This window comes from Rhinoderma darwinii, chromosome 3 (genome assembly GCF_050947455.1).
Source record: "Rhinoderma darwinii isolate aRhiDar2 chromosome 3, aRhiDar2.hap1, whole genome shotgun sequence".
Taxonomy (NCBI): Eukaryota; Metazoa; Chordata; class Amphibia; order Anura; family Rhinodermatidae; genus Rhinoderma; species Rhinoderma darwinii.
The window spans coordinates 228,403,583-228,423,662 of NC_134689.1; the positions used below are offsets into that span (position 1 = coordinate 228,403,583).

Sequence of the window (20,080 nt, forward strand, 5' to 3'; positions counted from 1 at the left end):
ATCTCAATGATATCACTCTGGCTACCTCTCTAGGTAACACATTATTTTGAGAAATTTTTGTAATAACTTATGCCTGGGTCAGGGTAGTTTCAAATGGACCACACCCTGCTCCGGACCTTTTTTAAATCTATTTCAAGGTCTTAAGTGCATGTTATAGCCTGCAAAAAAATACGGGTGATGGAACTTACGCCTCTGTCTCTCAGATTCTGGTTGAAGCAATACCCAAATATCATAGATTTTGCGGAGTCCAAAGTTTTCTGGTCCCTGAAACAGAAATGGAGAGTATAAACTGCATATTTTATGATTATTTGTTATTTTTCTAAAGCTATGCACTAGACCAGCGGTTCTTAACCTGTGGTACGTGTACCCCAAGGCGTATGCCCGCAGCCACGGGGGAATGCGTGGACGCTTGGGTACGTGAAGTGTGAGCCAACATGCTTACAGAGTAAGCACTTTAGCCGAAGTCCCAATAAGGCTTCGTAATGGGTTTTTTTGCTTTCAAAATCAGTCTCATGCATATTCCTGTGCATGCGACTGAAGGCAGAGGAGTGCTTCCGCACGATTCCTACGTAAACGGAGGGAAGTGGTTTCTGTTCAGGCTGAACTATTACCACAGCTCTCCTTCAGCCAATGAAAAGGGCTCTTTTACTCATATCCTCTTAACATTTCCCCTCCAGCACATTGGTTGGAGGGAAAAATATACTGTGCTGTTGAACCCTGCCAGGTCAAAAGGCAGTAAGGAGCTATACCTGAAATGAAGGTAAGGCTGGTCAAGAGGCAGTCTATCAATAAGCTTTTATATTTTTTGCAGGGTTTTTACCCAATTTTTCACAATTTCAGCAAGAATTTTGCAGTTTTGCTGCGATTTTCAAGATGATTGACACATTGAAACCATGGAAAAAAATAAATAAAAATGGTGATCCGTAATCACATTGTTATAGAACACCTAAATTTTCCAGTTATTTTTTACATTTACACCGTTCTAGTACAGCAAATAATGTGAAATGGTTCAAAAGAAAGTTAAATATGAATATTTACCCTCAAAACGCAACAATAGTCAGAATTTCTGATTTTAACCAAAGGGTTTTTTTCAGGGAAGACATCAAGGACAGCTGCTCTGCAGCACAGAAAGCAAATTATGGTTTGAAATTTGATGCAAACCATTCCTACAGGTGTCTCAACTTTGAGATTATTTCAAACACTGGTTATATACAGTAGAATCAGAGGGTTTGAAAGTAGACTGTCCAAATCCTGCCCTACAGGGTGTTTTAATGCAGTTTTGCTCTTCAGTACAGAGCACATTGCTATCATAATGGCAAGAAAAATGCAATTAACAAAAGACACAGACAATTATAACCCATAGAAGTGTCTGTCCTACAGAGAAATTGCCAAGTAAACCAAAGTGGCAGTCAGTACAGTTCCCTATACCATCAAAAGACACTTGGAAAACGGTGTAAACGCTGACAGGAAATGGTCTGGCAGTCCAAAGGCCACTATAATATCAGATGGGGGGGGGGGCTCATCAGAAAGTCTACGTCACCAGCCGGAGCTGGATTTTTCTTTGTGGAAAACGATGGATCACTTCCACCATGCATTGACTACCGTGGGATAAACCAAATCACGATCAAAAAAATTAAATTAAAAAAGTACCCCTTGCTGCTTATTTCCAAGCTCTGACAGGATAAGTGGAGTCAAGGTTTTCACAAAGCTGAATCTACACGGGGCCTATAAACTGATCTGTATCCACAAGGGTGACAAATGCGGTTTTCTCCATTCAACACCCGAGAAGGTCACTACGAGTATCTCGTAATGCCCTTTGGACTGTAACGCTCCAACAGTGTTCCAAGAATTCATAAACCATCTTCAGTAAGTCTGTGTGGGGGTGTGTGTGTGGTGGCGACATCCTGATCTACTCTCCCGATTGGACGACGCATCGGAAGCATGTATGCAGTTGAAAGGGGGGGGGGGGGGACAGCCCATATGCAAAACACGAGAATTTGAAAAAAAGTCCTTGTCCTTCCTGGGTTATATTATTTCTGATTGTGGTCTTCAAATGGATCCGGAAAAGGTGAAGTCAGTCTTGGAGTGGCCACACACTCAAGGTCTCCGAGCTATACGGAGATCTCTTGGATTCGCCAATTTTTATCGACAGCTCATCCCAAGTTTCTCGCCCCTTACTACTCCCATCTTAGTTACCAAGAAGGGAGTGAACGCTAAGGTCTGGACCCCTGAGGCAGAGTTGGCATTCTTCAACCTCAAGAGCACCTTTACTTCTGCCTCTGTTCTTCATCATCCTGATGTGACTCAACAGTTTTCTTTGGAGGTTGATGCCTCTTCCATCGGTGCTGGAACACTCTTGTTTCAGAGGAATTCCAAAGGGAAAGCAGTATCGTGTGGATTCTTCTCCAAACTCTTCTCTCCTGCTGAGCGCAACTACTCCATTGGTGCCGTGAATTACTCGCTGTCAAGTTGGCCTTGAAAGAGTGGAGACACCTACTAAATCCTTGTCAAGCCAGATGGTCGTGGTTCTTCGCCAGATTTCAATTTCTTCTTCGCTTCCATCCTGCGGACAAAAACATTAAGTCTGATGCCCTGGCCCGGTCATTCGAGACGGATGACTCTGAAGAAGGTCCTCTACACATAATTGACCCTTCCAGGATTATTGCTGTAAACTCTCCAAAATCAAGGAAATTCCTCCTGGAAAAAAAAAAATCTTAATTCGTCCAGCGGACTGGAAGTATGTCCTCCAGCGGAGAATTATTTTCCTAACTGGCTTGGCACTCTGGGGTCAGCAAGACTCGGGACTTTATTGCTAGTCACTACTTGTGGCCCACGCTGTCTAGAGAGGTTTTGGACTATGTTTCGTCCTGTACCTCAAACCAATCTACCCATTCCAAACCTGCTAGTTTGCTCCAAACTCTGCCAGTACCAGATTCCACTTGGCAGCACATCGCTATGGACTTCATTACTGACCTTCCTCCGTCTGCTGGATGTACTACGGTCTGGGTAGTAGTGTACCATTTCTCCAAAACGGCACATTTTGTTCCTTTAACTGGTCTTCCCTCAGCTCCTTGACTGGCAAATCTGTTCATCCAGCACATTTTTCGTCTACACTGACTACCACTCCATATGGTGTCAGACAGAGGTGCACAGTTCACATCCAAATTCTGCAGAGTCCTGTGTAATGTGAAGCTGGATTTTTATTCTGCCTATCACCCACAGTCTAATGGTCAAGTGGAGAGAACCAATAAAATAATATAAAATCATCTTCGTCATTTTGTTTCGGCCCAACATGACAATTGGGTGCAGCTTCTCCCTTGGGTGGAATTCTCCTTTAATAATTATACAAGGGAGTCTACTACTTCTCCATCATGTACAGTCAGAATCCATGAGTTCCTCTTCCTGTGCCAGCTACGACTCAAGTACCTGCACCCAATTCTTCCTTTGGGACTTTCCTTCACATCTGGCAGCAAACCAAGTCCGCGATTCTTCAGGCTGTGGATCGCATGAAAAGGTATGCAGACAGAAAAATAAATAAAAAGTTCCTCCTCGGTTTTCCCTCAAGGTCTGGCGGTCTTCTAAAAACATTAGTCTCAAGATCCCTTGTCATAATTTCGCTCCGTCCCTTCGAGGTTTTGCAACAAATAAACCATGTGTCCTATAAGCTTCGGCTGCCTCCTACGCTCAGGATTCCCAACTGATTTCATGTGTCCCTCCTAAAGCCTGTGGTCCTGATACGCTACAGTAAATCTCCAGGTTCTGCAGTTGCCCCCAGTGGTTCTTCTAATGTTTTTGAGGTAAGGGAGATCCTGTACTAGAAGAGAGTAGGAGGAAAGACTTTCTATCTGCTGCACTGGAAAGAGTTTGGTCCTGAGGAGAGGTCTTGGGAGTCAGTAGAGAACGTTAATGCCCCTACTCTCATTAAAAAAATTCCTCTCAACTTCCGGTTCCGGCGCTGGCGATGCAGGACGCGTGTGACTGAGCTCCCGCTCCCGACTAGCCTGCTCATCTGCAAAAGTCACTTCGGTGGCGAAAAACAGCTCAGTGACACCGGCTCTTCACACAGGAACGTACCCAGGGGTATATGGAACGATATCTCCTCCGGAGCGCACACAAGCCAGCCATGGAGGATCGAGCCGCGGGTGTGGACAGGGGAGGTAAGATGGCGGCGTTTCCCGCCACTACTCCCCCGCTGTATTCACAGGATGAGGAACTGCTGCAACCCCAGCCCATGTCCCCGATTTCAAGCCAGGCAGAGCCCATAGCCTCTTTGCAACCAGTACCTGTGGATTATATAGCACTAGCCCATGAAGTGGCTAAGCGGATAGCTCCTGACCTGCAAAAAGCGCTGGAAAAAACGGTGCGTCTCTTACCCGCATGCATGCGGATCTGGAACAAGTAACGTCCAGGACTAATGAATTAGAGCAACGGGTAACGCTGCTAGAGGATGAAAATGAACGCCTGCAATCCAAACTTAAAGCGGTGTTGTCTAATACCACGCAGTTGGGAGACAAAGTAGAGGATCTGTAAAAATCGCTCCAGGAGGAGCAACCTGCGAATTGTGGGCCTGAAAGAAGCGGTGGTACCTTCTGAGTTACAGCGTCTATGTGAGAGATCATTGCCAGCAGCATTGGGCCTCCAGCGTCCATGTCGGGTGGAAAGGGCGCACAGGGTGGGGCCAGACCCTAGAAATCTTCCAGCAGCAGACAACAGCAGCAGTTCGTATCGCCCCAGACAAGTCATCTTTAAACTGTTGGATTACAATGACAAGGTGGCACTGATGAAGGCATATCGCAGCAGATCTCGGCCCTTGGAGATAATGGGCATGAAAGTGCTACTTTTCGAGGACTATTCTACGGAGGTCGCGAAACGCAGGCGTTCCTTCAGCAAGATTTGTACCGAGCTGTTCCAAGCGAAAGTACGTTTTAATCTGCAATATCCAGCCATCTTGCGGGTGTTTCAAGCGAACGGCCGGACCACGACATTCAATACAGCAAAAGAGGCGGAGGACGCGCGGGCAGAGCTATGTGGAAGCCGCTCCCCGCACGAGGAGCAACGCAATCCAGAACACAGCCCACGTCGCAAGCCAAGAGAAGTCGGAAGGAGTCGCTTGGATATGGAGAGAACCTGGGCAGAAGCTTTACTACCCACGCCCGGAAGAGAACGCGGAGGAAGATCCAGGAACAGAGGGGATTCTCCGAAGCCGCAGAGACTGACACGGGACCGCACCAGGTCCACGTCTCCTGATTGAAGAGCGAAGTTTTTATAGGACCTTTATGTCTTAGAGAGAGGGTTCTGAGGATGCTGTAGACCACTTGCAGGTTCCGATCCGATCTTGAGCAGATAAGTTGCCAGTTATTGCAGATAATGCTTGATGATTGCATATGTTTGTCTATTACTACAGCATTTTAGTCTGTTGTCAAATGTCCTCAGATCAAAATGTATGCATTCTGATATAATGCTGTATTCACATTGCAGGGGGTTGGAATCAGAGTTAGGGCCTGTTCTAAGCACGCTCACTGGTGGGATACTCTGAGAGTTCCACAAGGCCGGTTCTCTCCTGAAGGGGTTTATTTGGGTAGCTGTTTGGGGCAACGTTGAAGTGAAGCAGTGTTCAGGTCGATATGGCACATGGTAATCTGAGCGGCAGCTGAAGGGCGTGACCCTTTGATAGAAGACCGAGTATCGGCTGCAAGAAATGGTTGGTCGGCAAAGGGCTGGTGCAGCTTGATCACGATAAGTGATTTGTAATCTCGGCTACGCAGGTCTGGGAGGGAGGGACGTGTTAGTGCACAACAGAAAAAAGTGAAGTTTCCTATGCCAATGTGTACTAGGGGGGTGACCGCCCTTGGCACAGGCGTTTTTTATATTCCTTTTCAACAAGGTCTGTTGGCTTTGAGTTGGAGTTTAGCTTTGTTTGATAGGCCGTGTTCTGGCCATGTTTTCTATGTTTATACATGGCAATTAGGGAAAGATGGATCCGACTCCCCGAACCGATCATGGCTTTTTGACACCTTAGCTCATCTTAGACATAGTCCAATAACATGAAAATAGTCTCATGGAATGTTAAGGGGCTCAGATCCCCACAGAAACGGACCAAACTCTTGCGACATATGAAGAGATTGCATCCAGATGTAGCCCTGTTACAGGAGACTCACCTTACTGAGTTAGAATTTAAATATTTACAAAAATTCTGGGTGGGCCACGTTTTTGGCTCGCCGGCAAGAGATGGCAAGGCGGGAGTTATAATATTGATACATAAAAATTTTGCTTTCACACTGGTGTCCCAGGAACGTGATGATGAGGGTCGTTGGGTCCATCTAGTGGTGGAACATGCAGGGGAAACTATTAGTATCCATAATGTCTATAGGCCAAATGCGGCCAGAACAGGTTTTTTTGACCAATTGGAAGCCCAACTCCAGCAGGATCGCACTAAATTATTGATATTAGGGGGAGACCTTAATACTGTAAGGTCCTCTAGGGAAGATAGAAGTGTAGGGGCTGCTTCGCAGAAACAGAGGGATAGGATCTTGCCGGACTTTTTAAGACACACTGCCCTTGCAGATGCCTGGAGGAGTTTACATCCTGATGCTAGGGAGTATACTCACTTTTCGCACGTGCATCAATCGTGGTCACGTATTGATTACTTACTGGTGAACGAAGCTTGTTCCCGCAGATTGCGCGACGCGACGATAGAAGATCTTGTCATCTCTGACCACTCCCCGATTACCATTACTCTGGCTGACACAGTAGCTAAGGGAATGGATTTTATATGGAAGTTTCCCTCATTTCTGGCGACGGACGAAGACTTTTTACAAAAACTAAGGGGATGGTGGACGGAATTTGAAGGGGATAATGCGTCACACCGTACGGACCAGTCGTTGTATTGGCGTACAGCAAAAGCGGTAATTCGCGGGAAAATTATACAATTTATGGCCAATCTGAAACGTAAGACCACTGAGGGGTACAAGACGGCAAGCGAGCGATTAAGGTGTGCATATACGCCATTTTTACAACATCCGTCTGCGTCTCTGGGGGAGGCATGGAGTGCAGCCAAGCGACAATTTGATCAATGGCTAGATAAAAGAGAAAGCATCTATCGGTCTCAATTTGATGCTGACCTTATGCGCTTTGGCAACAAAGCGGGCAAATTATTAGCACGCCTGGCGAGGGGGAGGTATTCACCGTCACACATTGTATCCCTTAGAGACACTGACGGAATCCCTACAGCGGATCCGAAAAAAATTAACACTATTCTGCGTACGTATTATCAAGCCCTGTATTCGAACACGCACATTGATCCCCAAAAAGGTAGGGAATTCTTGGAGAAGGTAAAGTTACCTGGGCTTACGCAGGAGCAGAACGATCTGCTGAGCGCAGAAATCACGGTGGAGGAACTCACGAGCACAATCAGGACCCTACATAACGGAAAGGCCCCGGGGCCGGATGGGTTCACGGGAGAATTTTATAAGTCACTAAGAGAGGAAGTCAGCCCCACTTTAGAGGAGTATTATAATATTGTACTAAAGACCGGTACCTTCCCAGCGGAGGCCAAAATAGCGCATATAAAAGGTGCTGCCCAAGAAGGGGAAAGATCCTCTTGACCCGGGGTCATATCGCCCGATCTCATTGATAGATCAAGACCAGAAGCTACTTACAAAAATCTTAGCTAACCGCTTGGCCATATATTTGCCAGCATTGGTGGGGAAATCTCAAGTGGGGTTTGTAAAGGGTAGGGCGGCAGTGACTAATCTGCGTAAGGTGTTGACGGTCCTAGAAACAGTAAGGCACGATCCTCAGCCAGGGGCCCGACCGGCACTCTTGGCGCTAGACGCAGAGAAAGCTTTTGATAACATACAATGGGAATGGCTGGGGATGGTGCTGGATAAGATGACAGTACAGGGAGCCTTTCGGATCTTTTTGAAAGGGGTCTATAATAATCCCCAAGCGCGCGTCTACTCCTCAGGGTTTTTATCGGCTCCCTTCCAATTGCATAAAGGAACCCGGCAGGGATGCCCACTGTCGCCACTTTTATTTAATCTAGCACTGGAACCTATGGCTACAGTCTGCAGTATTTAAAGGTATCCAGGTGGGGTCCCGGGCAGTTAAGTTAGCCTTGTTTGCTGACGATGTTATACTGTTTATGTGAAATCCCCAAGAACACTTAATGCCAGTGTTTCATTTTTTGCAGGACTTTGGGCAATGCTCGGGATACAAAATCAATATGGCTAAAAGTGAACTGCTGGAGTTGGGCAAACCGTTACCCGGGGCATTTTGGCAATCCTTGGGATGCGGAATATCCCCGGTGAAACAATGCATAACTTATCTAGGCATTAAGATAGGGAAGGGGCCTGAAACCCTATATGGTCTGAATTATCCATCGCTGTTTAAAAAAATACAGGCGGAACTCGCCAGATGGTGCCAGTTACCTCTATCCCTGCTGGGGAGGTGCCACCTAATCAAGATGGTTAGTTTCCCCAGACTGTTATATCCCTTTCAAACGCTCCCGCTCTTGCTGAAGCATGGGGATGTCTCCAAACTTAACTCTGCATTCACAAAATTTGTATGGGCAGGAAAGAGGCCTCGTATTGCACTTACTAAACTCATGATGGGCAAGCAGGAGGGGGGACAGAAGTTTCCCAATATTAGGGGATACAATGTGGTAGGTCTCTTTCGTCATGCAGTGGATTGGCTTCATGAAACGAGCCATTATTCCAACTTAGAGCTGGAAGGGGAGTATGCCTCACCCTGGAACTTAAAAGCGTTATTGCATTGTAGAGTGGCCTCCCTTCCGTGCCGTCTCAAAACCTCCATTGTCCTGAGAGATACAGTCCTGGCCTGGAAAGCGGTTCGTAAATGTTTTGGCTTGCCTCACCTGCTCTCCAAACACATGCCACTGTGGGGACACCCGGAATTCCTGCCGGGAGTAGACAGTAGGAATAGATTTGCCTCTTGGGGGGAAGCAGGTATTAGTAACGCAGGGGATCTTATACATAAAGAGGAAAGGAGATGGTTAACAGGGTCGGAAATCAGAGCTAAACTTAATCAATTAGAGAGCAATGTTAATGATAATGCTGATTTTATACAAGTTTTCCACGTGCGGTCATTCTGTACCTCTAGGCTCAGAGATTTGAATAAGGAAGCTACCACTCATACTCTGGATGAGGTCATAGGCCCAACGGTTCTTCGGGCGACTATCTCGAGGTTGTATAGTGCACTCGGGGATTATTTTGTCCGCCCGCGCCCACGGGCTATGTTCAAAATATGGGAACGATGGACGCAAGATCCGGCGATAGGAGAGACCATATTGGAGGGTTGGGAGACGGTACGGAAGGTGATAGTGAACGAGAGCTGGAGGGAAACCTATTTTAAACTAATACATTCGGCCATATATGGCTTTAATATTTTACCTTCGCAGTCCTTCCCCGATCGCATTACGAGCGGTCCCAAATGCAACACACCCCTGACAAATTTGTGGCACGGAGTATGGAGCTGTGCTCAGACTGAACGATACTGGGAGATGGTACGCAGATATATTGTGGATCATTGGAAGGCGAAACTTCCGATGACGCCTCAAGCGCTGCTGTTCCATCAGGCGCGACCACCAGAGGAAGAGGGGGCTCGAGGAACGAGATCTCCGCTCCCCTTGGTGCACACAATTTTGCTGGTGGCCTTGAGGTGCCTTCTGTGTAAATGGCTGGAAGCGGATACACCGGGTCTCGACATGATCGTGACTCGCTTGAAACAATTACTAGCTCTCCAACGGGTGGAGGTAGAAAGAAGGAAAGAAACGGGAACCAAGAAGTTATTTGTTAAATGGCAAATATTTATAGAAACGCAATGCACAGCGACTGAGGTGGTGGAAATTGTTACGCCCTTTAGACACACAGCATGGTCTCATATGCAATTTCTGGCAGGCACATTAGGAGGCTTACAAATGGAACCTAGATAATAGAAGGGGAATGGATGGGACGGAGATATTATATGATGGCCTGGGTCGTGTTCGGGGATAGGGGAAGTCAGGTTGTTAGCGTTTTTAGTCGCTGGACAGATGCAAAGAGATATGCCATGAGTATATGTTATGTTATGTTATTTTATTTTGTGTTGGTTATATTCGCAAGTATGCGAGATTCAAATTGTGACGCAATTTTTCTGTGAAATGTCTGTAAAAAAAGTGAAAAAATGTTAATAAAAATGAGGTTTTAAAAAAAAAAAAAAAAATTCCTCTCACACTCCGGACCTAAGAAAAGGGGCCGTAAGAAGGGAGTACTGTAATGGCTGCAGTCACGGACCGCCAGCTTCTCTTATCTTCCAGCGTCTGTTGACCTCTGAACTCCTGCCGGCATCTCCCTCCCCGGAGACGCCAGCCCACGCGATGGAAGGTCTCTCTTAGGCCTTATTCAAATGAGCATTGAATACGTCCATGTGATGGCCGTTAAAACAATGGCCATCACACGGACGCATGTTTTTCAATGGGGCCGTTCACAGTCGTTGTTTATAATAGAACATGTCATATTATCTTCAGTTTTCACGGATCCCTCCATAGGCTCAAATCTGAAAACGGGACCCGTGCGGGTGCACCTCGGACGTGAAAAACGTCACGTTTTTCACGTCTGAGTTTCCCCGCACTCGTGTGAATCTAGCCTTAAAATGAAAGGCTAGAAAAATTGGGCTTGTTCAGCTTGGAAAAAAGACGTCTTAGAGGTGATCTCATTAACATGTATTAATATATGTGTCGTCAATAAAAAGAACTAGCACATTATTTGTTTTTTGCAAGGACCAGTGGAAACTCAAAAGCGCGTGGAAGAAAGAAGTTACAGACATTATAGGAAAGGGTTCTTTACAGTTGGAGTAGTCAAACTATGGAACTGCCTACCCTGAGCAGTACTGCAGTAATGGTAGTATATAAATAATAAAAAAAAAGGGCTAGATGTTTATTTCATGATAAATAGCAGAGGATTTTAACTAATCTAGCAATGAAAGACGTGTAATTGATTGAAAAAAGATACAAGTCCATCAAGTTCAACTTTTCTCAACCTGCACTTGTAACTATGTATACATAAGCTCTTAATGCTCTCCTTCCTGCTGTATCTTCCACTGTCACCTATGCAGTACCCGATCAAGCTTGAGCAAAGTATTTACATAAATGAATAAACCACCTTTTCATTTTGAAACTGCTGCGATTTCTTCATACACTGTATTTTAGACCCTGGATCAAGGTCGCATAGCACCCGCTGGTAATTTATTTGGAAGTGCTGCTGGTTAGACACTGAACGTGATAGATATGTAGGAAGATTTCTGTTAAAATTCCCACAGAAGTAAAAAGTAGCTATGAATAAGAATGGGGGTCTGGACAAGCATGTCAACAGATATATTCCTAACAGCTAAGCTGACCGTGTATAGTCCAGTGGCAGAGTTAGTCTTTTTCTACATCAGATTTATGCCCTGTACAAAATGTAAAGACAGGCGGGAATTACATACACATAGAAACTGTAAAAGAGTGAAAAGAAAATATATAGAAGGAAATATGACTGCTTACCCCTATAATGTGGATTATAGATGGATTCTCTCTATCAGTAACACTGACAGCCTGGTCAAACACGCAGGCATTGGTTCGAGATAGGATGGCAACCTTAGTTTGGCAGTGCTCACGAACAGAACCTGCAATACAAAAACCATTAGTGGCTTTGTTTAGCATGGCATAGTAGAACATCGAATGTAATAAGCATACAAAATCTCTGAATGTAGTAACTTTACAAAATGGAAAACAGTATCAATACATTTTTCATAGATGCATTAGATATGAATGTTGATTTGGAAACAACATTCAAAGCTGAACATTGTCATTATGGTATAGGGTGTTGTCTAGTCTCCTCTGTGTAAATAAGAGAGGGGTCTTTTTTAGAATATTTCACAATATATCTATAATCTAAATAAGTGTCTAACTATTTTTACACAAGTCCTGAACGGAGGCTTCAGGGAATAATGGGGTGAAAATCAGAGAAGAGAGCCAACAGATAAGTATGTAACGCACAATATCTACATAATAAATATGAATAGACACAATGGGGCACAATTGCTAGCACGGTTGTGGACCTCTCCACGACAAAGAAGCCAGTGTTTAATTCTAGTGTAATGTGTGCCGTATTCCCCAACACAGCAAGCATCTGTTGAGAATGTTGGACAAACTGCTTAGCTCAGTATCTGCCGGAGGGGTCTAGTAGGAGGAGCGAATGATTTTTGACTTAGTGTCTGCCTCCTAGGGGCAGCAGCTACACTCAAGGTCATAATCGGTGTCCATGATGAGAAAGGGATTTTACAGTGAGAAAAATCTCGGGGAGGAATATTGGAAGGAGCGGTCTGGAGCTGTGGATGTCCCCATGGCTGAAAGGTAACATGGGAGTTGGAGCTCCGCTGTGCCTCCTTTTCTTCTGGAGGTAGGAAGTTAACAGTGAGGTTAGGCGGCACTGTTCTCTCTCCACGTAATGCGCTAATGGGTGATCAAGTTGACCCTGTATTCCCACCCTTAAAGGCTATGTAAATGTTTGAAAGTGTTTTGTTTTTTAACATTTTTATAAAAGTGTGTATTAGTACGTGTTAAACTTTGTAAATACATTTTATTAAAAAATTCCTACTTTTAAAGATACAGCTGCCCTGTATTCTCTACACAGAGCAGCTGTATCTAGCGCTATTCACTGAATCCATCAATCCCGCAGACCTGATAGTTTCAGGGTCAGCGGGTCGGATCCACCTGTAAACTATCACATCTAGAGAATACAGAGCAGCTGTATCTTAAAAAGTAAAAGGAATTTTTTAATAAAATGTATTTACAAAGTTTAACACACTATTCTTTTTTTAAAAACAAAAAAAAAACCCTTTCAAAACATTTACATAGCCTTTAACCCCTTAACCGCCCACCGTCTTTTGACGGCAGGCAGTGCGGGTGCTTAGTCTCCAGCGACGTCTTTTGCCACCGCTGTAGAATAGACTGATGAAGACTCATCCTCTAAGCAGGAGCTGTAATATACAGCTCCTGAACTTAGAGCAGCCTGCTGAACACCGCTGGGATTGGAAAATATTCCGACCCCAGCTGTTTAACCCTTTGATCGCCACAGTCCGTGACAGCGGCATTGTCAAAGGGAAATTCCCCCTTCGATCGTGCCACCGGAAACCAGGTGAAGCGATCAAAGCCCAGGGAATCTCTCTGCAGTCAAGGCCTGTGGGCCTAGAAAGGAAACCAGGGCTGTCTGTTCAGTTTGCCTGCTATTAGGACACACAATGTGCTGCCCTAACAGCAGCCTGTGACACAGTGTAATGTATTAGCATACAAGAGTATGCTAACACATTAGAAGTATAAAATAATGTTGTAAATAAAATGATTCCTTAATAGAATGAAAAAATTTAAAGAAAAGCCCCCTCAAAAAAAATATATATTTTTTGCTCATACATTACATAAAAACAAAAAAAACCTACACATATTAGGTATCTACAATCCCGTAATAACCTGAAGAATTTATTTAGCAGGTTACTTAGCGTGACACGTGAACGTGATAAAAAAAACGGATCCTGAGAATCGTTTTCCTATATTCACACCGTAAATAAATAAAAGTAGATAACTTACAGAATTTTTTTATACCCCCAAACTGCACAAATTTTTTTTTATAATAATAATAATTATTATTATTTCGCATAAAACAAGGTCTCATACAGCCAAGTTAATGAAAAACTAAAAAAAGTTATCGCTGCTGAAAAGCAGAGGCAAAACGGAAAAATGTAGCTGGTCATCAAAGGGTTAAGGGAAAAAAACCCGCCAGGAGCAGATGAACCTGCCTAGCAGGAAGGTCTGCCTAAGGCTGGATTCACACGAGCACATTACGTCCGTAATGGACGGACGTATTTCGGCGCAAGTCCCGGACCGAACACACGGCAGGGAGCCGGGCTCCTAGCATCATAGTTCTGTACGACGCTAGGAGTCCCTGCCTCGCTGCAGGACAACTGTCCCATACTGAAAACATGATTACAGTACGGGACAGTTGTCCGGCAGCGAGGCAGGGACTCCTAGCGTCGTACATAACTATGATGCCTGGAGCCCGGCTCCCTGTACTGTGTTCGGTCCGGGACTTGCGGCCGAAATACGTCCGTCCATTACGGACGTAACATGCTCGTGTGAATCCAGCCTTATGGGTACTAAGTTAAAACTGCTTAGCTCAGTGTCTGCAGGAGGGATATAGCCTGGTAAGAGACGCAAACAACTTTTTTTTACTTAGTGTCCGCCTCCTAGTGGTAGCAGCTATACCAAATGTAATAAATTATCTTTTTTCCCCAATGACACGGACAAGAAATTCATACTATAGTCCTGAATGTCAAAATTCATGCAACAAAAAGGAAACCATCCGCAGGTGAGGATTTGCAATTTATGATGTGTAAAAACGAAGCAGTGAGTAACGTTGACATAGAGGTCATAATTTTTGCAAATGATTAAAAATATGATCATAATATAAAGCGCATCTCTGGTTTCATTTGACTTTTCAGGATAAGCTACTATGTGGAGTAGCACTATTTCTGCCCACTATAGGACTTTGCAAAACAATTTAAAATCAGTTTTCCACTATGCATGCTATATCTGTAGTTTGCATTTCTCTCGGAGCTGTGGGGTGGAGACTAGCTGCCAAACACTACACACAGTAAGATGAGGAGAATCTGCTCCATAATCTTCTCTCTCACTCAGAAATGGCCCCAGGACCATGCAGGAAATACAGTATACTGTATATAGAGAAGTACTGACGTGTACTGATGTAAATAAAGTGCTTCGGTTGCGATAGAAAGTTTCTATGCCAATGTGCACACCTGCCTCGTGCTGTTCCGTTGTTCTGCTCCGTCACAGGAGCGGAACAAGGGAATAACGGTACCAACGATTCAGTTGTACAACGGACACCACCGGTTGCCAACGGAACCCATTGACTTTAACAGGTTCCGTCGGCTGCGCTATTGTCTCTGGTAAACCATCCCGGATCTGCAACGGAGGCCCCTAACGGAGCCTCCTACACAGATGTGAACCTATGCCTATGCCTTCTGCTCTTATCTCCTGCACTTCCTGCTCACTACCCCCCCCCCTCCCTTCTCCATAGACATGTGTAATCTGATACATGTGAGCTGCAGTCTGACTCAAGACGAAATAACGGCGCAGCGTATCCGACCTGAAACCCGCAGCACCTTCTGTTCGAAAAACCGCACCACATTATGGTGCGTTTTTTCTAACAGAATTTCCGCTGGGTAAAAAACACAGACCATACTCCCTCTTTTCTGCGCGTAGTCAGGCCTCCCACGAGGACATTGCGGGCCATGTGACATGACATTGCAGCCTGTGATTGGCTGCAGCGGTTACATGGGATGAAACGTCATCCCAGGAGGCCGAACTGCAGGAAGAAGAAGGAGAGCGTTCTGGGAAAGTAGGATTTATTTTTCCGGAGTTGCGATGTTTGCGGTGGAATTGCTGTGATTCTACTGCAAACGTCGCAACACTTGACTTTCTGTTGCGAGTTTTGCAACCCCACTGAATTCAATGAGAATAACCCGCAACAGAAAAGCAACTAAAACACAGCATAAATGGACATGCTGCGGATTTAAATTCTGCATCGCAGGTCAATTTATTAGAGTTTCTACGCTGCGTTTTTTTTCCGCAGTGTGGGCATGAGATTTTCTTAAGCTCATCCACTTTGTGACTACTGTAATGCGTACAGAATTCCGTTGCGGAAATTCCGCAGCGTTTACGCTACGTGGGAACCCGGCCTAACAGAGGGAGTGGGAGCAGGAAAACAGGCAGTCAGATAATAGAGTAACAAGCCTCTTTCTGCTAAAATATATTATAAAGTTTCTTAGAATCGCCTGTACTATTAATTTATGCAAAGTTTGTTGAAATGACAGCGCCCATTTAAAGGATTTCAAAACAATTGGGTACGACCAATCAAACTCTAAAGAAGAGGTTTTTAAATATTGACGCTTCATTTTAACGGAGTAAATATTATGTGGCTTTGGGGGGTTACTTACAATGATGAAACATTAAGGCCTTATTCAGACGACAAGGTCCCGCCAGGGTCCGAGTGTCGGCCGATAAAATCGGCTGTTTTGCATCAGTTCCGATTCCGTTCCGGGCATATCTGGACAGTGACATCAGGGGCAACTCCTGAAGTGGAATCCCCATGTGGCCGGTGATTCCACTTCAGGAAAAGCCCCTGTCGTCTGTGTCCATTTATGGACACTGAACGTTTACTGGCTTCTCCTGGTGTGGAATCCCCGGTGACAGAGTGGTTGGGGATTCCGCTTCTGGAGTTGCCCCTGATGTCACTGTCCATATATGGACAGAGAAATCAAGCGCTCTGTCCAGGAGCAGAATCCCCGAACACACAGGGATTCCGCTCTTTGAAGGAGCTAAAGTGGGGCTAGCACATAGCAGAGCAGGGAGATACCTCCCTGCTCTGCTATAGTGGCGTCGCTACAGCAGTAGCAGCCGCAGCAGCTGCTAGCGGCGCCATCGGCCATGGGAGATGTCGCCGCTAGCAGCCGCTATGGCTGCTATAGCGGTAGCGATGCTTGAAGAAGCGCCTGGGCGGGAAGGCGGCTGCTGATTCGCCAGGACAGGGAGCTTTTAAAACAAGCAGGGAAAGGGAGCCAGCGCAGCGCCCCCTTCCACCTGCTGTACACCCCGGCCCTGCCAAACAGTACCCCTGTATACAGCACCCCCACATTGTAGAAACTTACCTGCAGCATACAGCGCTTTGTCCGAATGCCATAAACTCCTCCTCACATGCACTCTGCGCTGTGAGGAGGAGAGCGAGCGACGGTAGACACGGCCGTCACTCGGGACACATTCCAGTGAGCCCTTATTCACACGACAGGGTTTCCCGGCCGTGTGACGGCCGTTCATAAAACGTCCGTCACACGGCCGCAGTAGGAACAATAGACCCCTAACGGGGCCATTCACATGACCGATTTTTAGATGGGCCGGGAAACCCGGCCGTCAAAAAAATGGGACAGGTCCTATTTTCGGCCGTTCACTCGGCCCCCATAGAAGTCTATGGGGCTGGCCATCACTGGAATGTGTCCCGAGTGACGGCCCTGTCTACCGTCGCTCGCGGTCTTCTCCTCACAGCGCAGAGTATATGGGAGCCGGGCGGCCAGATGAACGGCTGAAAATAGGGCATGTCCCATTTTTGACGGCCGGGTTTCCTGGCCTGTCAAAAAAAATCGGTCGTGTGAATAGCCCCATTAGTGGTCTATTGTTCCTACTGCGGCTGTGTGACACACTTCCCTCTGTAGATACTGCCAGAGCCCCCCCTGTAGGTAATGACACACAGACCCCCTTGTAGGTAGTGCCACACAGCCCACCTGTAAGCAGTGCCACACAGCCCACCTGTAAGCAATGCCACACAGCCCCACTGTAAGCAATGCCACACAGCCCCACTGTAAGCAATGCCACACAGCCCCACTGTAAGCAATGCCACACAGCCCCACTGTAAGCAATGCCACACAGCCCCACTGTAAGCAATGCCACACAGCCCCACTGTAAGCAATGCCACACAGCCCCACTGTAAGCAATGCCACACAGCCCCACTGTAAGCAATGCCACACAGCCCCACTGTAAGCAATGCCACACAGCCCCACTGTAAGCAATGCCACACAGCCCCACTGTAAGCAATGCCACACGGCCCCCCTGTAAGCAATGCCACACATTTTTGAACGGCCGGTAACCCTGTCGTCTGCATAAGGCCTAACAATGCTGATCGAACATAGCTTTAAAATACAATCTAATGAAGGAATGTTGTTTGAAATGCACTGAAATAGTAATGTAACATTTGACTTCTCACCTTCTTGGTTACCTCCAACTAAAGTTTTGTGTCGTATCTTCTTACAAGCATCAAGTATGGTAGCACCAACATAAGCTATTTCAGCACCAAATCGGAAACTCTAAAACACAAGTTGGAATAATCATATAGATTGATCTCTGAATGCATATAATTTAGAGAGTCTACAACAAAGGCCATCAACCTTTTGTAGGCCGCAAGCTACTTTCAAATACAACGGAAGTTATTGAGCCACTTTGCATAGTAAAAGTGAAAAAGTCTATTAGCCCCTTAAAGACCTGTTTTCGTTTTTTTCCTCCCCGCCTTCCAAAAGCCATAGTTTTTCTATTACTTCGTCGATACAGCAAGTAGTAGAGTTCATGGCACCATTTATTGCACCGCGTAATCTACTGGGAATCTGAAAAAACTATTATTCGTGGAGTGAAATGGGCAAAAAACAGCGATTACATCATTTCTTGGGGGGGGGGTTTGTTTTTATGTCGTCCATCAGGCAATAAAAACTACATTTATATGTTTTGTTTTATGTTTTAACGCTTTTAAAAAAATAAAACGATTGGCTAAAAAAATTAAAGTAAAAAAAAATGTTGTGTCTCCATATTCTGAGATCCAGAATTTTTTTAATTTTCCATCAATTTAGAGGTGTGAGGCCTTAAATTTTGCAGGGCGAGCTGTAGTTTTCACCAATACCATTTTGGGGGACATGCGACATTTTGTTAAGTTTTTTTTTTTGGAGAGCACCAAAAAACAGCAATTTGCATGTTTTATATATTTCTTTTAAGTCGTTCACCGAGCGGGTTAAATAACGCTATATTGTGATAGTTCTGACTTTTACGGACTTGGTGACACCAGTTATTTTTTTTTTTTTTGGAACATTAGAAAAATCTTTAACTGTTTTTTACTTTTTTTTATTCGTCCCCCTGGGGGACTTGAAGCAGCGATCGTTGGATCACTTGCATGATATATAGCAATACTAATGTATTGAAGTATATCGTGATTCTGACAGTCTCCTTTGAATCCCTGCCGGAGTACAAAGATGACAGACCTGGGGGACTTTATTAAGCTCCCCGGCAGCCATAAAAACCACTGTAAATGGCCGATCGTGCCGTGGGGGGGCGCGATGGCGTGTTTGAGGGGGCGCACCCCTGATTCTAAAAATATAAATGCAGCGGTCGGGATTGACCGCGGCATTTAGCGTGTTAAACTGGCGGAAGCAATGTGATCTTTGATTCCGCCCGTTGCAGTGAGGTGTCGGCTGTATAACACAGCCGTCACCCGCTGTGGATAGAGCGAGCTCAGCCCGAGAGCCCGCTCCATACTTCCCCTTAACGGCTGCCGCGTACCAGTACGTCACATGTCGTTAAGGGGTTAAAAGACAAGACCACTTGATATGGCTTTTACACAAATGCTCACTGACTAAGGCTACATTCACACGACAGGGAAAAACAACTGTCACACTTCCGTTTTCAGAAGATTGAAGTTGTGTGGGTGTATTTACACGGCCGTTTTTTGTTTTTTTTAACGGTCCGTGAATACTGGCCTTCAGAAAAATAGGACATGTCCTATTTTTGCCTTTTTTCACTGCCCGACTGCTACGATAGAACTAGATAGGTCCGTATTTAACACCTGTTTTTCAGGAATGAATCCTTGGCAGAGGACTCTCCGCAAATAATGCCACTTTGGGTGCTGAGCCCGGGGAAGCCCTTGACATTACTGTCCACATGTGGACAATGAAGTTAGGGCTTTCAACTATGGAGTCCCCGGCAAGAGCATCGCAAGACTCCTGGGGAAGTACTAATATTGTTCTGACCTTGGTACCATGATCTAGTAATGCCTTGACATCTTTGGTGTCACTAGTACACAATAGTATCCGCAGCTGTCAACAGTTATGGAGCCACATGCAAGAAGCTCAAAAGCCACATGTGGCTCCCGGAGCCACTGGTTGGGAAACCGTGGTTGGGAACCTGGTTGGGAAACCGTGCTCTGCAGACCTTCTTTGACAAATGTAAAGCATGGAGTACCCAAATACACTCTCATAAGTACACTCACCTGTGTAAGATAGAAGATGTGAGTGTGGGGCACCTCACAGAGAGCATTTACAGCACCACGGAAAGTATAGATCTGCTGGTGAGGATCTCCAACAAATATTTTTCCACATTTCTGGGAAAGAACAACCTCCATAATAGCTACAAAAACAAAGCAATATAAAAGTTATTGTGCCG

At 45.5% G+C, this 20,080-nt stretch overlaps 1 protein-coding gene across 4 annotated transcripts in view; it reads right to left on the reverse strand.

The window, feature by feature from the left end:
• FBH1 (F-box DNA helicase 1) overlaps window positions 1-20,080 on the reverse strand; it is a 175,528-nt gene that overhangs the window by 25,146 nt on the left and 130,302 nt on the right. For all 4 annotated transcript variants that reach the window (XM_075857497.1, XM_075857495.1, XM_075857494.1 and 1 more), the window contains 4 exons: window positions 19,908-20,044; window positions 17,865-17,964; window positions 11,540-11,661; window positions 189-264 (listed from right to left, as the gene is read on the reverse strand). In XM_075857497.1, coding sequence (XP_075713612.1) covers window positions 189-264; window positions 11,540-11,661; window positions 17,865-17,964; window positions 19,908-20,044 — 435 coding nt within the window. The remainder of the gene's footprint in view (window positions 1-188; window positions 265-11,539; window positions 11,662-17,864; window positions 17,965-19,907; window positions 20,045-20,080) is intronic.